Genomic DNA, 18,897 nt, shown 5'->3' with positions numbered 1-18,897 from the left:
ATCACGATTGCTGGTTTGTGAGCTACCATTTACACTTACTTTTTGCACACGACGTGAATTAATAAAAAGCCGTCATGTATCAGTATTATGAGTTCGATGCGGGTGGAATTGTACTCACTCACTTGAAGATATATTTTACCTTTGGTGATAGGCCTTCCATCATTAATGTGATGGTACACTCACATGAAGATATATTTTACCTTTGGTGATAGGCCTTCCATCATTAATGTGATGGTACAGAACCATACACATGTATTTCAAAGAATTAAGCCAAGATAGTCCTAAGGCATGTGACTAAGTCAACATATGCAACATGTCTATAAAAGACTTGCCGAGGCAATGATCTCATTATAGATTTGGATATGCTTAATAAAGTCATTTCTATAATCTTTTCGAAATAGGAAATCTTCCTAAAGACGTTAAGATCTCTCGCGATAATTACAGAAGATTTAGAGAAAAAAACCAATATCTAAGTGAATTGAAGCTCAATCATGCTTTTATGGATCTAGTCCCATCAAGTCCACAAACATTCAAAGACATGATAGGTGAAGGGTAGAGATGGCCCTGATAGAGCTAGATTTAAATGCAACAATATTATGAAGGTCCAATTTATAGGGAGCATCTACGTCAAAATGGAGATCTGACCAACAAATTCAGATTTATAGAGACTCCTTAAGAGAAGACCATGGGCCTTAGCTACAATAGATCTTGGACCATCAAGGAAACCCAACAGGGTTTCACCGCCTTCCTAAACCTATAAAAGGAGAATGTGATAAAGAGTTCCAAGCCTCATTATAAACACAAAATATATATATATACACACACACACACACACACACACACACACACACATATGCCTTTACATTTATTTTAGCATAGCCTAATTTAACCTTAGTATTAGTATAAAATACTATGTTTGGCACCATGGCTATAGTATTGTACGAATAACATAATCATTCAACCTTTTATTCTTGGATCCTGATTAACTGAATTCTTATTTAAAAGATCAAACCTCTTAGTTACATCTTATTGACCATCCATCTTGATTGTCTTCATGTAGACATATCAGGTATTTATTTATTTATTTATTTTTTTTAATCTTTCTTTATTTATTTTAACTCTATCAATTGTAACAACCATCTTTTACAAATCAATTAAATCAACATTATTTTAGCATTTTTTTTTTCTTTCATTTGCTCATCTTTATTTTTTTGAGAGATACATTAGTTGCAATTGTTAAAAAAAACAAAATAACATTGAATATAAGGTTAAAAGAATCTATTAAGAAAAAGTAATCCTTACCCTTTTATAAATTGTCTAATTGCAGTCATAGCCAGTGGTTAAGAAGAGTTGTTAAGAGGACAGTTGGATTTATGGATCTTGTCTTAATCAGTATATCTCAATGTAGCGGGTACCGTGCTTCAATTGGAAAAAATTTAAGTACAACTTTAGCACACCCATGCTTCTTAACCGTACACTCAAATAGAATATAGGCCCTCATTCACGTATGCAGCTTAGTGTTTGATTGAATTGCATGAACAGCTACCACATGAACGGATCATAACCTAGCAATCTCATGGCCAACAATTTAAAGGCACCACAATTAGATGATTGCATCTGCTAACTACTTTTGCTTGTATTGTCGAAATTAAGAACAACCAAACGAAGGCTGGGATTAACTGTTTAGCGTGTATTTTTAACCACGGTCATTCCATCATAACCACCACTATATGGTCGGTATTGATTTATCATACCCACCGCCATGTGTAAAGTGGAAGGTAGGTGGCACGGAAGCTCAGCGGGGAAGAATCCATTGAATTATTCCTCAAAAATAGATGGAAGCATAGCATGGCGCGCGGATTCGTTGATGCTGGGTAACAACTCAGTAGGCGAAGCCCTGATTGTGGGGCCTACTTTGATGCAAGTGTTGTATATCCACGCTGTCCATCCGTTTTTTCAGATCATTTTAGATCATGGTCCTAAAAATAAGGCAGATACAAATCTTAGGTGGACCACACCACTTGAAAACAATGGTGATTAACTATTAAAAATTTCCTAGGCCCTGCTGTAATGTTTTTTTTTTTTCATCCAACCAGTTGATAAGGTCAAACGGACATGGGATGAAGGAAAAACACACACCGTAGCTTGATCCAAAACTTTTGTGCCCCTGAGAAGTTTTAATGGTGTGAATTCAATCCCTAGTGTGTCGTCCACCTAAGATTTTGATTTAATTCATTTTTAGGACCATACTCTAAAATGATATGGAAAAATGGATGGACGGCATGGATACACAACACATGTATCGGGGGCAATGGGGGAACGCTGATTTCCCGCCAAAGCCTTCCGCATTAAGTTCATGGGCTGTGATGCTGGATGGGGCTCACCTTGATGTTTGTTAGAAATTTACCCCATTCATCCGTTTTGCAAGGTCATCTTAGGACATGAGACGGAAGATGAGGTGGGGATCCAAAACTCAATCGTGCCATAAGAGAGGGAAAACTGAAAAGAGTTTCCCACCGTTGAAATCTTCCTGGGCCACCTTAATGTTTCAGTGCCATCCAAACCGTTTACGAGGTCATTATCAATCCAAACCGTTTATGAGGTCATTACCACTGGGATGAAGTGAAAACACAAAAAAGTTATCCTGGTATATAACCTTTGTGGCGATAAAAAAAATTCAATGGTGGTCACTTAATCCCTACTGTTTTCTCTCGTGCGGTTAACTTGAGTTTTGAATCTACCTCATTTTTAGTAGCATATCCTAAAATGATTTTGAAAGACGGATGGGCGGAGTGGATTTCTCACAAACATCACGGTGGCCCACCTAGCATCCTAGCGCTGAAACTCACTGCGAAACGCTTTTTTGCAGGAAATCCGCTTCCCAATCGGGGTGTTACCCTTATAGTCGGGCCCACCTTGATGATTTTTTGTACATCCACGCCATTTTTCTGTTTTTCCAGCACATTTTAGAAATTGGTTTAAGAAATTGAGTAGATTCAAATATCGGTTGGACCACACCACAGGAAACAATGGCGATTGAACAACCACCATTAAAAACTTCCTGGCCCACTGCAGTGTTTATTTTCCATCCAACTATTTGATAAGTTCAATCAGATCTAGATGGATGGAAAATACAAAGGTTGACTTAATCCAAAACTTTTGTGGCCCACAAAAACTTTTTAATGATCATTCACCACTGCTTCTAGTTGTGTGGTCCACCTGAGATATGAATCTGCTTAATGTTTGGAATCACTTCCTAAAATTATCTAAAAAAGGTATGGACGTTCTAGATATAAGATAAATTCATTTAAGGTGGGCCCCTAACGTAAGGCTAACACCAACTAAGGTGTTACCCGGGTAACACCTAACCCGCTCCCGTAATCGGCTCCGCATGGCATTCAGTCATTTTCCCTCAAAAGTAGGTGTGGCTCCTCCAATGAGGCAGCGGATTGGATACTGAACGCTTCAGTAGCCAAAGCGCTACTGAAGTGACGTGGTGAAGTTCAATTGGTTGAATGCCATGAGCGCGTTACCTCGCAATTAATGCTCTTTCTTTGGAGTTCTGTTAGACGTCTCTCTTCGTTTGCCCGTGCACGGGCTCAAGCAAATAAGGGGTAAACGTTATTTTCAATTCATTTCTTTTCTTTGCTCCCCCTAGTGAAGTGACATCACCACTTTTCATGGGCATCCATTCATTCTGTGATATCATTTTAGGGCATAATGTAAAGACTAAGAAAGATCCAAATTTCAAGTGAACCCCACCCTAGAAAACAATAGAAATTGAATGTCTACCATTAAAACCTCTTTGGGACACAGAAGCTTTCAATCAAGCTAATATTTATGGTTAATTTACCTTATTCCATGTCTTTTTTAACTTATAAAAAGGTTGGATCTCAAATAAACATCATTGGTCAGCCCCAGAAAGGTTTCAACGGTAACCGTTAGCTCCTACTATTTTCTGTGGTGGGGTCCACTTGAACATTAGATCTGCCTAATTATTTTGCTCACTCCCTAAAATCATCTCTCCAAATGGATGGATGGTGTGGATATAACATATACATCATGGCACCATCCATCCATTTGGAGAGATCATCGGTGGCAAGACTAGTTACCGTCTGGTTCAGTAGCCAACCGGCGTCCCAACTCTATTTAATTTAAAGAATTAAAAGTCCCATCCTCTGCAAATTACGAAAATGCGGTCACATGAGTATTAAAAGTAGTAACATGTGTAAGTGGCACCCACCATAATGTTTTTGATAAATCTATCCCGGCCATCAGTTTTTCTAGATTATGTTACAACATAGACCTAGCAATGATATTGATCCAAACTTGTAGTGGGCCACACGATAGGAAAAGGTGAGGATTAAACTTCCGCCATTGAAATATTCAAGTGGCCACAAAAGTTTTGGATTATGTTAATGTTTTTATAATTTCAGTTCATCCCAGTAAGAATGACCTCATGAGCCATATGGATGACATATATAAATCATGGTGGGCTCAGGAAATTTTCAACCACAGGAATTCCCCCACTTATAGTTTCCAAGCCGTACGGCCACATGAGTTTTAGATCTGCCTCATTTTTTAGGCTACATTTATCAGATGATATGAAAAAAATGATGGACAGAGTGGATTTCTCACAAATATCATTGTGTGCCCCACCTAGCTCGCCGTCGAAGGATGTTCATGCGGACGGCTTTGGCCGCAATTAGAAACGGAAGCGGGTTGGCTTCTGAACCTGACGGATGTTACGTAACCAAGTTCTTTGGGCCCACCATGATGTTTGTGTTCTATCCACACCATCCATCCATTTGGAGAGATCATTTAAGGGAGTAAGCAAAAGAATTAGGCAGATCCAAAGTTTAAGTGGACCCCACCACAAAAAACAGTGGGAGGTGACCGCCACCATCGAAACCTTCCTAGAGCTGACTACGATGTTTATTTGAGATCCAACCTTTTTATAAGTTAAAAAAGACATGGAATAAGATAAAGCATAAATATTAACTTGATTGAAAGCTTTTATGGCCCAGAGATGTTTTAATGGTAGGCATTCAATCTCCATTGTTTTCTACAGTGGGGTGCACTTGAAATTTGGATCTTTCTCACTCTTTGAATTATGCCCTGAAATGATATCGAGAAATGGATGAAGGGTGTGGATACAATACATACATTATGGTGGCGCCCATTAAAAGTGGTGACATCACTTCAACAGGGGAGTAAAGAAAATAAAATGACTTGAAAATAAAGTTTATGGTCAAGCGCGTGCACCGGCAAACGGAGAGAGACGTCTAACCGAACTCCAGGAAAAGATCATTAATTGTAAGGGAACATGCTATTAGCATTCAACCAATTGTATTTCACCACGTCACTTCAGTAGCGTTTTGGCTACTGAAGTGTTCAGTACCCAATCCACTCCCCTCCAACGATTTCGACAATATCGAGAAATTATACGGTCCAATGCATCATAAATGGAATATTACTCTGATGCATCTATTTCGTACGTGTGGGCCCTATTCTTTAAGATCCAGGCCATTAATATGACATGGCCTATCATGATCTATCATCCCCAATAAAAAAGAAAAATATTGATATTGGACGCATCTATATATATCCAACCCATTAGCCTTTGTCATTAGGGAATGTCTCTTTGTTTTCTCTCTACGTCTTATCCAAGAGTCACAATCGTCTGATCTAGGAGATTTTGTACGTTGCACCGATCCATTGTAGGCTTCTTCAAATCAATGGTCGGGAGGCCAGAAACATGGTCCGCACATGTACGAAGTGGCCCATTAGTTCATTCCTCAGGTTGTGATGCATTCAGAACCTGTAGTTCCTCCTCTTCACAACATTAGTTGCTTTTTATTGCCAGCCTTGTGACCTTTGCCATGACGTCTATAAATTTTAAATAATATATATATATTTTTTTGGGTGATGATACGGTGCAGCCCCTAAGATTCAGAGTTTGGTAAGATGCTCTCTCCATCGAGGGGATTTTATGAAGGATGGCTCATATGGAAGCGTATTAGGTGAGACTGGGGGGTCTACTGTGATACATGTGACTACACCCATGCCGCCATACGTATTGAAAGCTCATTTTAATTATAAAAAAAATAAAATAAAAAATGAAGCACTTCAAAATCCTAGATGCACCGTAGTTAGAGCTGGCAGGGGAGAACTAAGACTGGGCAAACTCGATTGGTCTGAGTCCTTTGGACTCGACTCGATATGAACCACTGAGTGGGTGAGTTGATTCTAACGGAGTAAACTTTATCCTATTCGAATTCAAAATGAGTCGAGTTTGGGTCACCCGTAACTCGACTTGACTCGACCCGAAATTCAACTCGGTATTGAGTCGACTCGATATGAAATTTGACTTGTGTATGTATAAAACCCTAGATTGAACGTTTGAGATCTGGGATGCCGTGTACTTGATGGAGAGGTGTACTTGCATTTCGAATTGTGATTTCAGCCCATATGGATACCCATTGCACCCGATCCAACTCGATGCCGACTCGGTACTTGTGACCGGGTCAGACTCAGTCCAGATTAGTCCAAGGCATACGTGGATTCAGATTGGGTTAGGCATGCTGGACTCAGTATCGAGTCGGGTCGAGTTTGGGTCAGGTATATTTCAAAACCAGATTAAGTTAGGTCAACCCTAACTTGATTCGACTTGACTCGATGCCCAGCTTTAACCAAAGTATAAAAAACAATGACAATTTACCATTAAAAACTTCTTGTGAGCCAAAAAAGATTTCGAACAAGATGATATTGGTGTGGTCTCTTCATCTAGTTGTTTGTGACCTTATTAACAGGTTGGATGGCAAATAAGCATTCGGGTGAAATCTATAAAGTTTTTAATGGTGGGGATTCAAGCACGACAATTTCTTATGCTGTGGTCTACCTATATTTAAGTTAGCTTCGTTTTTGGGATCATGCCCTAAAATAAGCTTTCAAAATAGTTGGGCAATGTGGATTTAAGGCACATAGGTCACTGTGAGCCCCATAGTCAGGGGTCCCACCCACCTCGGTGGATTGTGGGTCTCACCTAACTCACTTTCGGCTCATATTTTAAAATTCACACCACTACACAATCCCGGCAATTGCTTTTCTCCAACTTTCAACAATGGACTATTAACCATTGAAAATTTCATTTTATAAGGATGGGCACCTGTTTCATGCATAGAACCGTGCAGCTAGTTTGTTTAGAAAATACATGCATGGGATTGATTGGTATTCATCACCATTGTCGCAAATTCCTGTGAAAGCCTATCAGAGTGGGTTGCGTGTGATTTGGATGGATTTGCATGGTGTATTTAGAGATATTTGGAAATATACGAAGAAGATTTTACGATAATACAACTGAAGCGCATCAAGCGACACTACGTTATCCATTAAGTGGTCGAATGAAGAGTGATCGTACTTAAGCGGTTACAGAATAAATGACAGGTTCAGAAGCAAGTATTAAGACGTGCTAAACGGTTACATTAACCATTAGAACGTGGGAAGCATTTAGATGGCCGAAGAGGCTATAAATGGTGAATGATTTCAGTGAAATAAATTCTTACACCAACCCAATCAAACCAAATCCATCTTTCAGTTATCATTTCAATTATCTGTCATTTACATTCCTTTGTATAATCCCTTTACTTCTCTGCCAATCAATTACATTTTATAGTTTAATTATTTACTTTCACTTAATGTTTATATTCCTTAGTGTAATTTATAGTGTTAATCAAATACCTGATTATTTTAACGTAATTTGGATCTATGCTCAAATTTTAGCATAATTTGGATATATACTCATACGTTGGATTCAATTCAAGCACTAATTAGAATACTCTACTCAAGAAGGTGTTTTGCGACTGTTCTTTATGACCAAATGTAAGAATGTTTTTATCTGTATTAAAAAATCTATTTCATACATTATGCAAATGCGTAACCCATCATTGGAAGACAAACCTTATCATCTGACTATCAACTAATCATTTTGACATATTATGCGAGTGGGTGAATTAGTGACCAATCTCATTTGATATCAATCACATACTATGTATTTGCCTACTTTGACACCTAGGTCATTGTTGTTTGATTTGAATTGAGCCACAAATTCAATTCTAACACGGTTACACTTGTCGCATGACAGAAAAACTGTAAGACATCACCTGCCACGTTCTTCACATAATTATGCAAACATTAAAATTGTGATATGATTGAATAAAAGGAAGGACAGAAAAATTGAGACATAAGTAGATGGTGAATTAACAACTAGGAAAACATCCATGATCCCATAGAGGAAAGCCTCTTTTTCCTGGTATTAAAAATCAAGTTAAAGCAAACTCGGAAAAAGCCTGCGAGCAACGGTTGTCCATAAATTTAAGTGCAGCTTTAAGTGCCGACGTACCAGGCGTCGTACTCTGCCAGAGGATCGAGTAGCTCTCGTCTGTATCCGTCGGCCGTTCAAGAGAGGAGCATTTGGAATCAACGGTTGTCTATAAATTCCTCAGAACGTCGCTTGCAAACATTTGCAGAGAGAAATGGAAGTGAGTAAAGAAGAGGAGCAGGACAAAGCATCGATGGCTGAGATTCCTCTACTCACTCCATATCGCAAGGGAAGGTTCAATCTCTCCCACAGGCATGTACCAATAAACTTTCATTATGAGATGTAGATCTTCCATGGGCCATGGAAGGTGGACCCAAAAAGGGTGTTGCTGACACGTATGCTTTGTTTGATTTTTGAATTTTCAGGATTGTATTGGCACCATTGACAAGACAGAGATCGTTCGGGAATGTCCCTCAGCCACATGCGATCTTGTATTACTCGCAGCGGACCACCAAAGGCGGGTTCTTGATAACCGAGGCTACCGGCGTTTCGGACACCGCTCAAGGGTACAGTTTACTGGACGCGGTTTGGCTAGTGACGCTGCCACCAGCCAGGTGGCTAGTGGTCGGTGCTATGTGGACCCTACCCTGATGTATATGTTTTATCCACGCCGTCCATCCGTTTTGAAAGATAATTTTATATTTTAAAACCAAAAATGAGATATATCGAAATCTCAGGTGGATCACACCGTGGGAAAATAATTGTGATTGAATTTTTACCATTAAAAAATCCCTAGGGCCCACTGTAATGGTTATTTGAAATCTAACCTGTTTATTAGGTCATAAAGACGTGGATGAAGGGTGTGTGTGTATCAGCTTGATCCAAAACTTTTGTGGCCCCTAAGATGTTTTTAATGGTGGTGGGCGTTCAATCAACACTGTGCGGTCCACTTGAAATTTGGATCAAACTCATTTTCGTGCTCATACTATAAAATGATCTAGAAGAATGGGTGGACGGCATGGATGAAACATACATATCATGGTGGACCACTTGGCATGCGAGCCATTGGGGGGAGAAAAGGAAGGAATTCATAGTCATTGTTTGAAGTGTGCCTCTTTTCTTTTTTTCTTCATTTATTTTACCATCTCTATCAAATTCAAGGTATTCGGACACGCCTGGAATTTGGACAAAAGAACAGGTAGAAGCATGGAAACCAATCGTGAAAGCTGTTCATGACAGGGGAGGCACGTTCTTTTGCCAGATTTGGCACGTCGGGAGGGTTTCTACTTACGGTATTCCACTCCAATCTTGTTGGCCTCTCTTTCGCGTTTAAGAGATCTGGACTGTTCATCTACAATAGATGGGCAACAGCTCAAATTTTTATCTGATCTGATAATCCTAGCCATTCGATGGGCCTGAAGACCCCGAAGCTAACAAGAAAACTGACACTAGACATTCGGCAAGCGTATCCTTCGATTTGGTTGGTTGACACTGCCCAATCAGTGCGATATGTGGACGTTGGGCCATCCAATGTGGAGCCCACAGGGACACAAGGTCCTGATGCTGGAAGCTCCTAAGCCTTCAAAAGCTGCCTTCTGATAGACGCCTAACAAATGAAATATAAGAAAAGGCAAAGATCAAAGGGTTAGGATCTTCCAATCTGGAGGATTTCATGGGCATTCTCAATCCACGGCGGTGGCCATCAGAACAACGGTATGGATCATCTGCACAAGCAAACCATGCCCCTCCAGAAGCTCGAGGCTTCCCATTGTGGTATCCTGCCGGAGTACCACCGTACTAACGGTAGTGATCTTTTTCCATTGTACTTATGTATGAAACGGGTCTATCCCTGTAGACCTACGGGTGTACACGGGTTGAACCGGTCACCGGGCTAAGATGTCTAGCCCGAACTCGGCTTGCTCAGCGATCGGGCGAGTTCGGGCCAATTTTGGGCCTTATAGCAAGTTCATGGAAAAGGCTCTGACAGGTAATCCGCGTCTCATTATAAGACCTTCGATCAACGGTTTAGATAGTTGAATTATAGACTCCATAAAAAATCTAACTAATTAAGACATTATAGTTCATTTTTGTATTTAGATGAATCTAGACCGTTTAAGTTATAAGTCTATAAAATGGATGAGTCATTGTCACTTTAAAGATGGGCGGTGAACTATTCCAGAAGGGTAAAGGGAAAGGGACATGTAGGGTTTTGAATACACACACACACATACACCACTCGACCGAAATGACTTTCGGGCCGAGTCAGGCCGAACTGGGACCTATCCGAACTCGGCCCGAACTCAGTTTCGAGTTGAAGAAAATTAAGCCGTCCTAACCCAAATTCAGTTTCAAGTTAGGCCGAGTGGAGCTTTTTTGGACCGAGTTGAGCGAGTTAACCGGGCTAGCCCAGTTCGTGTACAGCGCTACTTGTAGTGGACCGCCCTACCATATTCCTTGCAATCACCCAAATTTTGAAAATCTCGCGATATTCTCGTGGAAAATTGTTCAAACGATGTAGTCATGGCAATATCGCGATATTTTGAAAATCCCAATGGCTTTTAGTTTCTTGTTATTTTATCATGAAATTGTCATATTTGAATGTGAAAAACCATTTATAATTTTTGATTTTTTTACGGTAATTTTTTACCATAGACGTGACCTACCATCCATATATTTTTATTCGACTCGAACAAAATCTACCATACGTCATCTGTTCGTAAAGACGAAAATATTCTTACTTTTTTCAGCTGCTTTATTATAAAAATTAGAATATTTTTGTCCAAAATTCTTTTTCCATGTTCTAAAAATTTACTTCCATGACATGAATTTTCAGCCATCGGAAAGAGAAAAAAAAAAAAAAAAAAAAAAAAGGCATAAAAGGGAAGAGCCTACTATGCTAATTTTTTCATTTTTTTCATTTTCGGGAGTTAACGTAGGAAAAACATCAAAATGTAAAAATGTACTCAGAAATTCCCATGCCGAGAAATTTCCGAGAACGAGATTTGTTACTATGGTGGGCCCCACAACATGAGTTGGTCCCGGACTCCCGATTCATACATGCCCTTCCCCGTGAACTCGTCTAAAAGGGCAACTGAGGGAGTAAGTAATATGGTAGTCCCGCAAAGGTATGATACACATGTTTGGTTTTGTAAGATTACTTTGAAATTTGAACTGATCTGAATTCCCACTAATACAGGCTTTCAACCCAACGGTCAAGCCCCAATATCTTGTACGGACAAGCCGATAACACCTCAGGTTGGGCTCGATGGCACCAAAGAAGAATTCTCGACTCCCCGTCGATTACAAACGGAGGAGATCCCTGGGATCGTGGATGATTTCAGGATGGCTGCAAGGAATGCCATTGAAGCTGGTAAAAAAGCCTCTTCATCTAACCACATTCCCAATTTAGCTGCATGATTTTGTCTCTTCAATCCCACAGTCCTCAACAGGAGCAAGTATCTCCTATGTTTATACTTCTCTGGGACCCTTGTAGTCATCCAGACCGCAGGTCCGGTGGACCCCCACCCTATGATCTCTTCAATAAGGAATCCTAATAATCCGTCAATGGTGGGACCCATGTGATCTACGGTGTGGAATCAATGACTCATTAGCTAGCCCCACTCGAACAAGCTGGAAAACCCAAGCATATAATACCCAGCTGCTTATGAATCACACGTTGAAAAGGAGTAGTACACAACAGAGGAAAAAGGATTTCTCTGGTATCTGAAAATATATTTATTACCATTCTTTCGAACGGTAGTACACAACAGAGGAAAAAGGATTTCACTATCTGAAAATACATTTGTTGTCAATCTCTCCAGCGAATGTAAAAGAAGGAAATTAAAATTTAAATTTATAATGTGATTTTTAATACAAAGATTTGCACCTCAAAGTATTAAACACGACTTCAAGAAATAGCTATTGATACTGTTAGAAAAATTCACTGATTTGTTAGGAAAAGATCTTTTCTCAAATATTGAAATAAAAAGAAAATAGAAAAAATAAAAATAAAAAATCAAACCACAACACAGATTTACATAATTCTCTTTGAGTACATCCATAAATTCACATAGATCCATTATTCTCAAAGGCAAAATCCAAAAAAGCAACTTATAACTTTCAAAAAGTTACTTTCAAGAGAGAATATATACTACAAATAAACTAGGTCTACATAAAACTCCATGCTAACATCATTGTGGATCTAAAGATGGAGCAAATTAATGTGACTTGTGATATCTCATGAATTGAAATATCCCATGTTTATAGATCTTACATGGACATTGTCTCTTTTCTGGAGAGATGATCGTGTGCTTGCCCAGACCACTCTTCCTTTTAGACAAGGACCTGTTTACCCCCCATACGCGCTGGTGGGTTGGACCCTTCTTAGAATCCAGGTTCATGCCTAGATGCACCATGGCTTGGATGGTCTGAACCATTCATCAAAACTATAAGGCTTCTCAAGGTCATGTTCACAGGATCTCTAGTGCAGGTGTAGGGTTCCTTCATTCCATTTTATTATATTCACATATTTACATTATTTTCCATTGTTATAATTCCAACATTGATTTGAACCAAGGTCTTCTCGGTAAAAATATCTCTTCTTACCATCCACATGAGCTTTTTGAAGAAGTTACTTAAAATAATATATTTTCTAAAGTTCTGAAACACTACATTTTGGTTTTTTATCCTTTAAGAAAAACACAACACGAGTCCTCACCGAAAATTCTACATTGTGAATTTTCTTCAATGGACAGGCTTCGACGGAGTTGAGATCCATGGAGCAAATGGGTACCTGATCGAACAGTTCATGAAAGATCAAGTCAATGACAGAACAGATGAATATGGTGGTAGCTTAGAGAATCGTAGTCGCTTCGCTCTACAAATTGTAGAAGCCATCGTCAATGAGATCGGAGCAGATAGAGTTGGCATGAGGCTCTCTCCTTTCTCAGAGTTAATGGAGTGTGTGGATTCCGACCCAGAAGCTCTCGGTATTTACATGGCAAAGTCGCTCGATCGATATGGAATCTGCTATTGCCACACGATCGAGCCGAGGATGGTGAGAGCGTTAGAGAAGCTTGTTACTCCCCACAGCCTTCAACCCATGAGAAATGCTTTCAAGGGGACTTTCATTGCTGCTGGTGGGTACGATAGAGAAGAAGGGAACAGAGCTATTGCTGGTGATTATGCTGATCTGATCGCATTTGGCCGATTGTTTTTGGCTAATCCAGATCTGCCAAGGAGATTTGAACTTGATGCACCGCTTAATAAGTACGACAGAATCACTTTCTATGTACCCGAACCGGTTCTCGGGTACACAGACTACCCATTTCTTGAATCTACTACCACTTAGATTTTGAATTTATGATATGGGAGAGATTTATTATCTTTGTATTGATGTTGTTTGCTGGAATTTGTGCTGATGTTGTTTTGGTTGAGAAGGCTTCTTTCAGTCTCATAGAATAAAAAGTGTATAAGGGAGTAATAATGAAGTATGGTGGTGGTAAGTTTTCATTATATGTCAACGTGAGACACTGAGACTGATTTATGATACAGGTTGGAAACCACACAAACACCTGGAGATGAATCAAGCAAAGTACATACAATCGCACAATCAAGTCCAAACAAGAACAATTTGAATCTTATGTAGAAAAATCTTTCCTGAAAAAAACTATGACACAAAGCGACGAATAATACACTACGAAAGCAAGTAGCTTACCGATTCAAGTAAGCTTCTCCATTTCTAAATAAAAATGTCAATAATTTTCAAAATCAATTCTTTTTTAAACTTATCAATTTTATTCAAACTTCTCAATTTATTTTTTTCAAAATGCCATTATTTATTTATTTTTATTTTTTTTGCAAGATGTCAATTTTTTTCAAAATCTCCTCTTTTTTTTTTTTTACTTCTGAATTTTCTTTTTCAAGATGATATTTTTTGTCAAAATTTTGATTTATTTTTAATCTCAATTTCTTTCCAAATTTACTTACTTTTTTAAAATCTTCATTTAAAAAAAAAAACTACTAATTAGGGGATTTTTCATATGATATTGCCATGCATTTAAAAACCAGTTTTGATATAAAAATAAACATAAATTTCACTCAATTGATACAAAAAATAAGGAAAAAAAAATGATACTTTTAATCAATTCATTAAAAAAATGATATTGAAGCTCAGGGCAAAAGTAACCAATTCTACTAAAAACACTTCTTTGATCAAATAAAGTATAATTTTTCATCCAATTGTACCAAAATAAAAATAAAAATAATAATAATGTTGAGGGTTGGGCAAAACTTAAGAAATTTGGCAAAATTAAGCTTTTATAAAATGCAGGTGTCAATGGGTGATGTGTTGAAAATAAACTAATTTTGTGACGGATTTAACCCGTTGCAAAATTTACAACAGACTATCCATCATGAAATATCAATTTACAAATTCTGGTCCTTTGTAAAAATTCCACCCAAATATTCCGATGAGCGGGACCATGAATTAGCGACGGACTTATTTAATATTTACTATAGATGATAGCGTGGCCCAACCTCATCCTAGAGAGTGTGGCACATACCACCTTGATGCATGTATTTTACATCCACTAAGTCTATCCACTTTTTGCATATCATTTTAGGGCATAATCCAAGAAGAATAGCATATCTAGATCTCAGGTAGACCATGCTATAGGAAGTGGTGATAACAGGCTCTAACATTAAAAACTTTTGGAAAAACAAATATCAACTTGATCCAAAACTTTTGCAACCCACAAGAAACTTTCAATGGTAAATCACTAATTTCCTATGATATGGTTTACCTGAGAATGGGATCTCATTCATTTCTGTGATCATTCTTTAAAATGATCTGAAAAAATAAATGGACGGCGTAGATTTAAAATACACACATCAAGGTAAGCCCCACAGGGCCACACCTAATTCGCTCACATGCTCCACCACATACCTGTTGTCAGAAGTCTTCTCCGCTGCTCGACCGGTCGAGGGTCCACTCGACCTGTCGAGACTCGCTCGACTCAAAGTCCAGTGAGCTCGGTTTTTTTGGTATCTGGGTTGCTCGACCAGTTGAGGGGATGGCTCAACTGGTCGAGCAGGTTGCTCGACCTGTCGAGGCCCTCCTTCGACTAGTCGAGCAGGTTATACAGATCTTGCGCGGACTGCATAAATTTGAGGCGGTTTTCGGACTTTTCCGGACTAGGTGCGTAAGTGGAGTTTCCTAAACTATAAATATGGGTCCCTAGTGTTATTCTAATGTATTCTAAAGCTTTCTAAAAGCTTTCCCAAGGGTTCTTAAAGGGCTCTAGGGTTATTAAAGGGTGTAGCGAGGGTGAGATTCGAGGTTGTTCGAATCGGGTAAGTCCTCTCTCTTGTAATTTCTATTTCATAGTGGATTTTTCTTACTTTATGCCATGGTTTTTTTCCGCAAGAGTTTTTCACGTTAAAACTTTGTATTCTTCTGTGATTGCTTGTTACTATTAAATTGTTATCCTAGATCTAGATCTGTGTGATTCCGCAGCACAAATCCCCAACAAGTGGTATTAGAGCAATCGTTGGGGCACAAATCTGAATCTGCAGGATTAGTAATAATGGGAAACGGCAAGTTTGATATTGAAAAGTACTCAGGCAAAAATAATTTTGAGTTATGGAAGGTTAACATTATTAGTCTATTAACCAAGCAAGGCGAGCTTAAAGATCTTTGATTTTCATTGTGTGGGCCTGGTCATCTTGGACATGAAAGTATTCATGACCCGCTCTACATTAATTTAGCTATAACACACCTAACCGGGTGTATGTTTTTTATTTTTTTCTTCAAATATTATTTTGTAAGATATTATATACTCTACTAATCATATATATCTCATGTATAGGGATAGTTATTAGGATGAAGGGAGAAGACGCACGAGATGCATGGTTTGGAATCGAAACACATAATGGGTGGGCTCCACACAGCTAGAATCATCTGATATCCCTGTTAGTTGCGGATCTAGCTAGGATGAGACTGTCATCCTCTGCAACAGGTATCACAGGGAGTGCGTGCAACACCTGAGCTATGTGGGGCTTACAGTGATTTGTGTAAGAGAGGTTTACTTTATTCATCAACTGCGCTAGAAGTTTGTAGGAAGTACGAGGTATACCTTCAGCGGAACACAGTATGAGAATACGCCACCAGGACCGCTTGAGTTTAAATTAAGCTATTTTTTAAAAGTCTCTCCATCCTGGTGGGACTCATCTGATTAGCAGGTTGGTTAAAGCTACTTTGGTAGGGTCTACTTGATGTAAAGGGGGTTGCAAACACTTTCATGGCAAAGATGAACCAGAGAAGCCTGATTGAAGGTGGAAATAATTCAGACTGTCATGACATTAAAACAATCATCTTACAAACCGAAATGAGTTTTTTGACATAACATATATGATTAATTGACGTATCATATATGATTTTGGGTTGGAGAAGCTATTTTAGCCAACCACGTTGGATATTTGCAAGATTCCATCATATTAACAGTCAAAAGTCCCTTTTAATATCATTTTTACTACACACACACACACACACACACACACACAAAGGGCTTGTTTGGGAGCATGGATTTGGAACCCCCTGGATTTGAAATCCTCCTAGCGTATTTGGCACCCTGGATGGACTGTGGATCAACTTTAATCCAAAAGTAGGTAGGCATGGTATATTTACAGGGTTTTGAATTTAATTACTAAATCAACTTTAATATCTCTAATCAGTGAGATATGTAATTTTTGACACAATGGTTGTAATAAGCCCGCTGAAATATATGTTTTGTCCGAAAATGATGAAATTCCAAGTCTCGGATGGGCCACAAGCACAATATCATGTTTGAGTGACTACCCAATGATTTTTAATCGTTGATTTATATGGACAATGTTTGGACGGTGCTGATTTACATGGACAATGTTTGGATGGTGCTGATCATCATTACTGGGCCATGTGCCCGATAGAATGATATTATAGGTGACACGCATGTTACACCTGCAACTATTGAATTGATTTTAGGTGTAATCCAAGCTCTTAGGGCGGATTTGAAACCCCCAATTACTTTATGCTGTCAAACAACCGGGGGATTTGAAACCCCCTCAAATCCCCTCAAATCCATGGTGCCAAATGACCATAAGTTTTGTTTTTACTCTATATATAACAAGTTTTAGTTGACGTATAACTTTTAATCCTTTAATAACTGTACAACATAAAAAGGGCTTAAAAAAGTTTGGATAACAATGTAGTTAGGCTATATTGGACACTTATTATTTTCAGCCGAAAACCATGAAGTAGTGTAAAAAGTTTATTATTTATAGTAAATCATGTTTTTAGGGAGTTGGAGTTTGAGTCTAAAACTCCATCTTAAGTTTGAGCTTATTATTTAAAAGATTGTAATTTTGTTTTTGTTTTTTGATAATTAATTAATTTATTTTTGAATTTATTAAAAATTACTTCTATTTCATCTCATGGATTTGAAGAATCTTTGTGAGGAGTTCATAGAGCTCCATGAATTCCGAATAATTATTCCCTTACGAAGATGGTGATCAATCTTATCACGTCCCTCCCTGAATCACTGCCTGTGCTTTGGGTTACTTTTATTTTTAGACTCATGTCTCGACATGAGAAGTCTTATTACTCTAGGGTGGAATGGATTTTCCCTACACTGTATAAATTTTAGATTGGCTGAGCTATCGAGGTCAAGATGTAGAGCAATTACAGCCATGGTGAAAATGTGGCAGTGTGTAGATGGGAAGGCTTCAACATCATGATATAGGACATCTGAACCATGGAAAAGATGGGCCCGACTATGTAGATCAGCTATCTTGAAGATCTGCTCAATCCACTCTAGATGGCAAGATCAATCATTCTAGATGGACTGTCAACTGATTTTGATGACATGGCCTATTCAACAAGGAAATTGGTCTAATTTTTGCATCAAATGATCTTTATTCCAGTGGTTCCCATGGCTTGGATGGATCTTTATGATGGCGGTCCATTATTCATTCATGCTAGACAAGGCCATGTAATAGAATTTCATCTCTTCGTCAAGAAATTTTTTGCTTACACCAGAAATAGGCCATTCTACTGTATTAATGAAATAACAAGACAGTTTCTTAAACCCATCCACTTATATCTAATATCATTTCACAAATAGTCAGTGGGCTACCTCTATCTTTTGGTAGTACCACCTAGACAATGAGGTCCGCATGATTTATGGCTTTGATATTTAACCAGTAGCTAACATACACATGCATGCGGGCTTACCAAAGCTTTTATTCCCAAAGGTACCTTATACACGGTCATTTAGGTTACCTGCCACACGTTGAAATTGGGAGAGATTGCACACCGTTCATCATCGGTCCAATTGGTTCCATGATTTCTTCATCCAACGGTCATGATGGTTGGACTTTCGAGTCCCGGTACTTGGTCTAATCCGTTCACCAGCTGGGACCCGCCTGTGGCAATTAAAAGAACGGTTCAAATTTAATGGGACCGACCTGACTTTTGGCATCTATCCAGACAGGACTCCTGCTGAGCAGCTTAGATATTGCAAAATGAGTGTCCCAATTAG

The 18,897-nt window shown here is 38.7% G+C and overlaps 1 protein-coding gene across 1 annotated transcript; it reads left to right on the top strand.

Annotated features, from left to right (window-relative positions):
* Nucleotides 1-8,534: 8,534 nt before the first annotated feature.
* LOC131244087 (putative 12-oxophytodienoate reductase 11) lies at nucleotides 8,535-13,793 on the top strand. The gene is made up of 5 exons (XM_058243746.1): nucleotides 8,535-8,632; nucleotides 8,740-8,886; nucleotides 9,482-9,612; nucleotides 11,517-11,690; nucleotides 13,075-13,793. Exons 1-5 carry the CDS (start codon nucleotides 8,535-8,537, stop codon nucleotides 13,668-13,670), a joined length of 1,146 nt encoding a protein of 381 aa, XP_058099729.1. The 3' UTR covers nucleotides 13,671-13,793.
* The last annotated feature ends 5,104 nt before the right edge of the window (nucleotides 13,794-18,897 follow it).

The sequence above is a fragment of the Magnolia sinica genome, chromosome 4, assembly GCF_029962835.1.
Source record: "Magnolia sinica isolate HGM2019 chromosome 4, MsV1, whole genome shotgun sequence".
NCBI lineage: Eukaryota > Viridiplantae > Streptophyta > Magnoliopsida > Magnoliales > Magnoliaceae > Magnolia > Magnolia sinica.
This window is presented reverse-complemented; position numbering and strand designations above follow the sequence as displayed.